Here is a 10,253-nt window from a genome sequence, read left to right on the forward strand (position 1 = left end):
TCCAGGGTGACCAATATAACAACAGATTTACGACGCTGCCCTGTAGGTGCAAGCTCGCCCACTTCCTTTTCTTGGGGAAGGCTTCTGTCATCTCGACCCCAATTCCCATAACGACAGAAATGTTGGGGCAATTCTGTGCTTCTGGGTGGGTAAAGAGGCCCCGCCTCTTATATTAATGTCATTATATAAAACCTTTTCTTTGGGAAAGGAAAGGAAATGCGCCTCTTTATGTATATTGGGCCTTTCAACATTACACTGAAGTCTGTAGGCCATGCTAAACTCAAAACTCAAAATAAAGTACCTTGGTGTCTCCCCCCCCCTCCGGTCCCGCCCCATTGGATCAAAACATGAAGCTTCTTCTTGCATTATTTCCCTCCTTACACTTTCCACTCTCCTGCCTGCTTGCCCTACATTAGGATCCCCCTTGCTACTCCTTCGGTTTGTTTATTTCATTTATGCTCAATGTAGAGCATTGCAGTTAGAATTATAACTGCATTATTAGAGAGACTTACACACTGGAGGTGTGATGTAAATTCTGATTTATGCATACAAAGGGCAACAAGGATTGTCTAGAGAGGAGAGAGCAGAGACCCTGAGAGAAGCTCCATCATACATAAATGAGGCCAAGCTTTCCTCACGGGGGGGGGGGGGGGGGGCACGGAGGCTCCTTCCAAGGGACCTAAAAAGCCAACCTGCCCTTCATGTCAGAGATCTGAGAGTGCTTTGAGTCCTCAACAGAGACTTTGCTGATCGTCTCAGTTCTCAGTTTTTGATCCTCTTGTTTTTTTTTGTGTTGACTGGTAGGTTCCCACTTGCTTCTGGAAGTGGACGCTCGATTGAAAAAGGATGGAAAACAGCTGAAAGCCAGTACTGAGTAAATGGTGAAATTAGAATAGCAGCTTTAATGCAAAAGTTGGCTTGTATCCTTCATAAATTGAAGGGTTTTAGGCAATCCGGCAAAAACGCCTTTCCATTCATTTTGAATGGGAGTAGTGCATTTCAAAGGTGGGTCATGTTTCTGCGTTAAAGCTACGCCGGGGCTATGTACGTAGGTACGTGGAGGCGTGGACCCTACGCTGTAGCCTGACATGCCCCTCTCGAAAATGTAACTACACGTCGCTTGCCTTCAAATGCGGTCGGAAATGTCGACATCTATAAACGCCCCGATGGAATACGACGGTTGTAAATTATAAAGTTTGCTTGTGCTACATTCGGGGGGTAAAGGAAAACAACAGGCCGTACCAGTGACCCCCCCCCACTCCCCCCGCTGCCGCAAAATTGCCCTTTGCTGCATGATGCTGTCTCAGGAGGCACACATTGCTGTGGTAAGAGACCTTTTACTCTGGAAAGTTTTGTGTGTGTGTGTATAAAGACGCCCATTTGGCTCTACTTATCTGTCCTTTAGAAGGTTAAGCCGGCTGAGGTGATAGAGTAGAGCTTTGCCAACCCTGACTTTTGATCTCAGTTTGCCTACAAGTTACATGAAAACAGAGGTTTTTAATCAATTGAACAAAGCTGGGTGTGTAATGAGAGCTGTAATTTTGATTCCACTGTGTCCTGATTGCTGTCCTGGCGCTCTCCTTCTTGTTCTGCAGCCTCAGACTCTTAATTGGCTTCCCTGCAACCATTGTCTCCCTGCGTGCACCATTCCAGCGGTTTTCAGCTGTAATCCGGCCCCTTGTATGTTTTCATACGGAGCCTATATAGGTATAATTGTAGAGTTGCCTTCCTGCTGTGTGGCTAGCCGGAGACTGCTTATGTACTCACAGGAGGGTCTGCAGGTTTTGCTCAGCTTAGTTTGGTTTTAAGGGATATTTTGGTTATTTTGAGATGGGGTTGTATGACATGCTTATCAGTAGTCCGTGTATTAGCCACAGTAGATGACTCGGCACACCCGCAGTTTGGAGAAACAGACCAAACAGAGTAATCTACGGGGATGGGGGCAGCAGCAAAAATCTCTTTTAGACATCTAAAAAAAACAACTATAATCTGTTAAGTGTACGTTATATTTATACTATTTCCACCGTAGAACTTCCGTATTCCTTCGCAGAACCGCAACTGTTCCTCGACTGTACAGTATGACGCTGCAGATCAGCTGGTCGGCTTAGACGCTCAGCAGTTCATGGAAGCGACAACAAAGCAAATACTAATAAGCAAATAAAATGAGTGATTATGACAGCAACGAGCCAACAGAGTATACAGAAGAAGAACTTTGAGAGAGAGAGAGATGAGGGGGAAAGGTCTGTCTTGCAGCAAGGTAAATATTTTAACATATAACAAAGTTAGAAATATAATTTTTTATTTTTTTGTAGGTGTCTGAAATCCGTTTAGTTGTCCACATTGTTCAGCTCCCGTGTCGGTTCTCCTGCCTGCTTCTCCAAAGTGTTGTCGTGCCGACCACATCCTACTTTAGGGAACACACTGCCTGTAGAAACGTACCTCATACAACCCCCTCTTCAAAATATTCAAACCGTCCCTTGAAGCTGAGCTGGCCGCTGTGGGCCATGTCATGTCTTGCTTTGCTCTGCAGTTGGTCTCAATTTGTCTTTATTGTCACTTCTTTGTTCCTGTCTGGACTTTAAATGCGGGGATCTGTTGTCATCTGGACCATTGTTGTGCATTTTTATTTAGCTCGTTAAATAAAAAAATAACAGTGCTGGGTTTTGTTGCCACGTCCTTACCTTGCCTTGTATTTCCCAGTGGTTCACTGTTCTTTCTCTTCACTTCCTGCGGATTTATTGCATTGTAACTTCTAGACTGGGGAACATAGTGCTCAATGTTTCCCCTCTGAAAACACCATCAAATAACCGACTAGCTTGGTTTCCCATAATGTCCGTGTTGTCTGTGGCGTGTGGGCAGGACCGCTGTGGAAACCCAAAATGGCAACAGTCACCTATTACCTTAATGCGTCTTTTTCACCTCCATACCTATTCCTCTGTGCCTCTTCATATTAATTACAGTAGATCAGTGGAGAATGAGCTTGTGTGTGTGTGTGTGTGTGTTGTGCGTGCTCGTCTGTGTGTTGAGGAAGAGCGCAACCGAAAGGGATACATGCCAGATGTTTTAGAAATGAGGTGGGTTTCACTGGAACGTAACACATTCCCAGGGATGTTTGCTGTAAAGAAATTCTTCCTCAACTGTCGGGCATGTTCGTGTGTGTGTGTGTGTGTTTGTGTCTGTGTGTCCGTGTGCATATGTAGATGTTGGTGGTGAAGCTGGTAATTTGCAACTTTAATTTAGTCGACAAGGCACCCAGAAGGGTTACCCTGCTCCCTCCTCTCTGTTTCCTGGTGGGCCAAATAGTTTCAGCTCAGTCCTAAAGTGATTCAGGGTGATATTTGACATGGTGTGTGTGTCTGAGTATGTGAGGCATGGAGAGAGGGGGGCAGGAGGGGGGAGTGGCTGTAGATTGAATGGCTTTAGCTGCAGTCTGCCACTATGGGGTGTGTCTTTGTCTATTTGTGTTAGCAGTGTAAAGTCTGAGCACTGTCACCTGCACATGAGCCAGGCAGGCAAAGAGAAACAGCAACCGGATCGGGCTGCAACTACAGATTGTTTTCATTCATCAATCAATCTGCACTTTATTTTCTTGATTTAATCAATAAATGTCTAAATGTCTGGTGTATATATTAGAAAATGGTGATAGTTTGAAAGTGATTCACTTTAATCTCATAAGACAAAGGAAAGCAGCAAACAGTTGATGTAACAAAACCAACAACATTTTAGTTGCCACTACCCCAACTCCACATCTAAGAGAGAGAGAGAGAGAGCTCATTTTCCTTTTCCAGTAACCATATTTATATTATGAAGTGGGTTTACTTGTCCGGTCTAGTGGACTGTAAGAAACGTCCTCTCTACTCCTGTAATGTATTTGATACATAACGTATTTTTTTTTTTTTAGATCTTTTATTGAACATTTGACATAAACAACATAAAGCCTAGAAAAGCTGAAGAGCCTTCAAGACACAACAGATGAATTGTATATCTTAAATATAATCTTATCTCAGTCATATTACTTATAGTCTCATCTCTATTCAAACCAATGAATCAGCCACTCATGTCCAGACCAATTAGTGTCCTTAAATAAACATCATCACAGAAATAAGCCGAGCCCAAACTGGGTTCCCTTGGGCCTGACTCAAAGGCTGCAACTGCAATTCCAGACTCCCAGGTGGTGGCTGAGCCTCCTCATCCGTCCACACGTACACAGGAGGAGGGTGTCAGCGTCTCTGCTTCATCACCTTGGCAACCGCCTCCACGGCTCTCACAGTAGATCAACAGGGTCCCATCAACAGGCTGCTTTGGGAAGGAGACGGAGACAAAACATCCCCTCCTCTAGCTCCAAGGCTGAATGTTGTAATGCGTGACATCTAAAGATACGATAACTAATGTAACGCTTCAACTTCAAACCCATCGCGAAGGAGTTGCTTCCTCTGCTGTTGCAGATGAGATGTTTTAATACTCGGACACAAGTTATCTTGGAACACTTTACAGATGGAGTAGGTTTAGGCCCCACTGTATAATTTAGAGACTCAACAATTCACCCCAAGAGCAAGTACTTGGTAGTCTGGAAATCCAGACCCAAATCTGAAAGATTAATGGTCTGGCATCAAGTAATAAAAGACGCCCATCTTCAAAGTGCGGCACCAAGCGTGCATTTGAAAATCTCACTGCATGCAGTTGGATACCACTACGACCAATCACAATAACACACGGGGGGACTTATCCAGATCCCCGTACACTTAGTACCAGCCGAGCTAACTGGTAGATAAAACTGTCGCTTCTGGCCCGCCTATATCAGATAATCCTGATATGATCGGGGCAGCTCGGCTACAAGGGTATGGTTAATGAGCAACATTACTCAACGCCAGAGAAAGAAAAATGTCCATGAGCACCCGGATGATTATGTCTTCATCTCACACACAATAAAATCCTGATTTACTGCATGTGATTGTAATGTTAACACTAATTTAACCCTTGACTCTACCTTTTCTTTCAGTCCTCTGCGCCAAAAACCTGGTGAAGAAGGACTTCTTCCGTAAGTATCTGCCGATCACAGCCGTAAAAGATAAACTGGGTATATTATATCTTCACTGCAAAGATCTTTTGAGATTGAAAAACGTGGGCCCATAAAGTTTTTTTTCTGTGCCGACAGCCTTCAACGGCACACTGGGGTCTAGGCATTTAGCTTTTTCAACAGATGTGGATGGTTTACTCCCTATGTCCTTGTCCATGGTGTTCACTTAGTGTCTCCATCACTTTAAACATCAACACACAGACCAAGGAAAGTCATTCCTGACACACTATAACTCTGATTAAATTTTGCAAAATGTCACCAAGATACAGTGAGTGTACTTTTATTTCCATTTTGGACTGAATTTCTGCCAACACTTTGCATAAAACACCCAGTAAAGGTTCTTTCCACTAAGACTTAATACCTCGTGTGTGGGTGCCTTTAGTGTTGTGAGTGTTTGGGTGTGTTTGGCTCAGACTGTCATGGTGACCTAAAGGTCATCTGATCACTCAGGTGGTTTCTGTGGCCATTCCTGCCATTCCAATGCTGTGTGTGTGTGTGTGTGTGTGTGTGTGTGTGTGTGTGTGTGTGTGTGTGTGTGTGTGTGTGTGTGTGTGTGTGTGTGTGTGTGTGTGTGTGTGTGTGTTTGTGTGTGTGTGTGTGTGTGTGTGTGTGTGGGAAATCCATTATGTGTGTGTCTGTTATTATGTTGACATGTCTGAGTGATTCTCTTTCTAATAATATAACAGCTGCAGCTCCTACTGTATGTTACCACAAGCAAAATTTAGACCTTGTTATGATAAGTTAAATAATAACTCACTAAATTTGGGACTGATTGGTTTTTGTGTGACTAATCAATAATTTGCTTATAGATTCAGCAAAACTCATGGTGTATATTTTCACACCTAACCAGCTTATTGTATTAAATGTCAATAACCGCTATTTGTTTTTAACCTGGACCCTATTTTTCCATATTTTTGTATCTAAGTGATGGGAATTTAAAAATGGGTCCATTATTAAGCAACAGCAGTGAAAAAAGCTGCAATGAAATGTAATTGGCATTGCTTATCTTCAATTTCTGTCCACTAAAGTGCCGTTTTCGCCCCTGAGAGGTCTTAGATTATTATTCTAAGTGTCTGACAACTTATGCAAAGGATACTTCCACAGATGGACCTTTTTGTTAAAGATTCAATTTGTTTGTGGCCAGGAAAGCTCAGTTGGTAGAACGGGCGCTCATATTCAAAGGTTCATGCCTCGATGGAGAATGTCCAGGGTTCGAGTCCGACCTGGGACGATTTCCTGCTCGTCTTCCTCCTCTCTCCATTGTTAAAGGGGGAAATGGCCAAACATTCATCTTTAACCTTTGTGTCGTCCTCTGGTCAAATTTGACCCCCTTTCATAATGTCTGTATCAAAAATATACGTTACTTTTAACCAAATTGCCCTCAAATAACATGGATAGTTGTGTACATGAAACGGGCTGTAATTATGCATCAACATAAAAAAGATAAAGACTTTTGTTCCCATTAGTCACTTGGACCCCAATGCATGGGGATATAGGGTTGTAAAATACCTAAAATTACCCCTTAAGGGCAACAAATTCAATACATCTTTAGTTATCCACAACTGTACTTTTGTCTCCAAAGGATCTCATATTGGAATCCAAAAATTAAAAGAAATGAAGTAAACAATGCGTATTGTGTAACTGGTCTGGTCTCGAAGCAGAATACCAGTGTTAGACACCGCAGCATCTGTGTCCGTTGTTTTTCTCGCCATCTGCCATGTAGCAGGTTAGCACCGCTGTGTATTGTACCGCTTGTTAAAATAGTTTATCTGATAATTGTCCTTGGTGGATGTGGCTGAGCGTTTTTCTCTCTTCTCCCCCCCCCGCAGGTCTCCCTGATCCCTTTGCCAAGGTTGTTGTGGACGGTTCAGGGCAATGCCACTCTACAGACACTGTGAGGAACACACTTGACCCCAAGTGGAATCAACACTATGATCTGTGAGTCCCAGACACGTCAACACCCTCATCTCTGAACATCTGTTTTCAACGGCAAAAAAAAGAAAAAGAAATTCTGATTCCTTCTTGGTTTATTTGAATACCTCCCACCTTCCTAAAGACCTAATCTGATTACAAACAGCAGTCTGAGGCCCTGCTTGGTCCATTACAGTGCCTCACAGTTTTTATGTCTGTCTTTATTTAACCTCAATAAGTGAGCAACACGGAGAAGTGTCGGGCTGTGTCATTAACAGAACCTAAACAATAACAGATGTCAACAGCTCTCGCATCTGGTCTCTCACTCATCTATCCTCTGTGATGACATAACCCTTCAGCATCACTATAGAGTCTGAAAACGTCCCTTTTAGAGCATTGTTTAAAGAAACTGAAATGGATGGCGTCTCCAGTAGTATTTTCTTCCGTTGACAGAAACACATGTATGTCTTGTTGTACACTGATTGCCTTTCCCAGAGATGGTGTGTCCTATGAAAGTAACCTGGGGGAAGAAAAAAAAAACAGAGACAGAGCACGTGAGTGAAAATGTGAGAGTGAAAGTTTCCAGTATTCGCCTGGGTGTTTATCCAACCGTCATGCATAGCCAACAGCAAGAGGAAGCACATGTCTCCGTTTGTTTGGTTGCTGGGGATACAGGACCCTCTCTCTACATTAGCTGCTTGTGTCACTTTTGACAAGAGGGGAAAAAGGTGTTTGTGTGTGTGTGTGTGTGTGTGTGTGTCTGTGTGTGTATCAAAGATGGATCGATGGAGAGGAGACACAGGCTCAGTGGAGCTTCTCTACGCTTATTTGTCCCAAGAGTCTGCAGATGTGTCAGTCTGGAATTTATGTGCAAATTACTGGTGTTTCTGGGCCAGTTTAACATCGGTGTACCCCCTTTTACTCTCTGTAGTGTTTATCCTCATGACCAGCAGGACTCTCAGTTGGCGTGTTGAAGGAGAGTGGTTTTAATTGAGCAGGCTAGAAAGCTGTCTGGCTGGCTCACACTTATTAAAATAGGGCCTCCAACACCAGGTGTTCCGACTACAGCCGAGTGCATTTGAGCTGTTGGCAGTGAATCTTTTTTTCCATTTGATCGTATGTGATCATTCGAGAGTGTAGAAATACTGTGTGTGTGTGTGTGTATGTGTGTGTCCAGGGTTTTATTGGTCACAGCCGACAAACTGGCACGTGAACTGTGACCCTTCAGCATTGTTGCGGAATGGGTGCCGGCATGCCAAGGATAGCAGACAGTCTAGCTGGCTGCCTGCCTCTCACACTCATTCTGCCCTGCACCGAGTGTGTAAAACAGACACTAACATGATCCGGTTGAAATTTCAAGGTCCCATATTGTGCTCATTTCATCTGCGTCATACTTTTATTTTGGGAGGAATAAAGTATCTATCTCTCTAGAACCTGTTTACATGCCTTAATGTTAATTATCATACTGTCTGTCTGAATATACCTATTATACCATTATTCACCTTCTGTCTGAAACGCTCCGTTTTAGTCTCTAAAACATCCCCCCTTCCCTCTTCTCTGATTGGTCGGCATTTCCTGGACTTTCTCATCTGTGCTCTTGGCGTCTCTGCAATTGCTGCCGGGGGATTGACTGTAACGGCAATGTAGCATCATTCTCCCAGCTGCAATTGCAAAGACGCTAAAAAATATATATATACATACAGTAGCTTGAGAAAGTTTACACACCCCTGCTGAAGTTGATTAAAAAGTGGAATAAAAAAATATCTTTTGGAAATTGATCTTAGTGCCTTGATTAAAATAAACTAGGAAAATCCAACCTTTTAAGGACACCAGTCTTCTTTGTGAATGAATAATGTATTGTAAATAAATAAATGTTCTTCCTTTGGAATTAAAATAGCCCCCCCACATCATCACATACCACGATACATAGAGATAGGCATGGGGTACTTTCCATAAGATCATCTCTCATCTCTTCATGCAAATGAAACCAGCTATTAAGCTAACTGAAATAAAACCATGCCTATCTCTATACACGGTGAAGGTTATGGGATGATGTGGGGTTAGTTTAATTCCATAATATTTATCATTGCACTCAAAGTGGTTCAGGGGGGAGGACTACTCTCTAACACCACCAATGTGTAGCACCCACCTGGGTGATGCACGGCAGCCTTTCGACGCCAGATGCTCACCACACATCAGCTGGTTATGAAGTGTTTTCAAGCATTTTTGGAGCCAGTGTGCTCTCACTCATCCCATTTGGTTAATTAGGAGTTCTTCAAATATGGCATTATTAAATTATGCATCTGCAATGCTAAGTACCCAGTCTAGACTCAAATTATTTACGCCCACTCATCCATCTATTTTCCTCCCACCATCAAGGCTGAATTGCCATGGAAGCACCCAGTAAAACGGCACCCCCATTAATTTCTTTATTAGATCATTAATGTAAAATGTATTTTACTATGTAAAATAATTAGGAGGAAAAAAATGCAGTGCCACAATGCAGAGGAAGCATAAGAGATTTGTCAGTCTCGCATTGCCAGACCTTCCTCAACAGCGCTTCGGAGGAGGGTCTGGCTAGTCCACACCGCATTCTTGGATAGCACACAATCTACATGGGCGGCGCTAAGCACAGAACAACGGGGCCTCTGCAAAATAGCTTCGGGAAAGAACTTGTTTTGGTGGAACATGTGTACTTTCAAAAGTTGTTGTGCGACAGAAAACTCCGATTGGACAGATAGTCTAGCTCGCTGTCTGGACTTACCCTGCAGAGATCTGAGTACCAGGTAACCATAGTCCTCAGAAATCCACCGGAGGTTAGAACGCCAACACAAAGATAGCAGAAGGCAACGGACATTGGCCAAAAAGACATGCATACAGCGGAAATCCCGGATTTCGTGGATATAGACTAGAGATCTGTCAATCAATTTGAGAACATGAGCAGGTTCCAGTCCCCCGTGGTGAATGTTCGTATTGGGCATTTCCCTTTTTGTTCTGTTTGTATCTCAGATGGTAACCTAAGTGTTGCTGCAATGAAATGTTTTTCTTTCCCTTTGACCATATGTTCTTGGCAGTAACTTTGGAGTAAAAGATATTAAAACGGTGCCAAAGATGCCTCTCGTATGAACACTGTCTGCCAAATAAAGGGATGTATTTAGAAAGCACATCTGACGGATTAAATCGGCTGCTTTTTCCTTTTTATTGAAATTTTCCCATTGTCTCTCCTGTGTGTGTGTGTGTGTGTGTGTGTGTGTGTGTGTGTGTG

The 10,253-nt window shown here is 43.2% G+C and overlaps 1 protein-coding gene across 2 annotated transcripts in view; it reads left to right on the forward strand.

The window, feature by feature from the left end:
• Nucleotides 1–10,253, forward strand: part of LOC117957830 (E3 ubiquitin-protein ligase SMURF2) — a 62,277-nt gene that overhangs the window by 21,778 nt on the left and 30,246 nt on the right. For both annotated transcript variants that reach the window (XM_034893891.1, XM_034893892.1), the window contains exons 2-3: nt 5,000–5,038; nt 6,907–7,015. In XM_034893891.1, the coding sequence (XP_034749782.1) occupies nt 5,000–5,038; nt 6,907–7,015 (148 nt within the window). The remainder of the gene's footprint in view (nt 1–4,999; nt 5,039–6,906; nt 7,016–10,253) is intronic.

Source organism: Etheostoma cragini, chromosome 15 (genome assembly GCF_013103735.1).
Source record: "Etheostoma cragini isolate CJK2018 chromosome 15, CSU_Ecrag_1.0, whole genome shotgun sequence".
NCBI classification, from domain to species: domain Eukaryota; kingdom Metazoa; phylum Chordata; class Actinopteri; order Perciformes; family Percidae; genus Etheostoma; species Etheostoma cragini.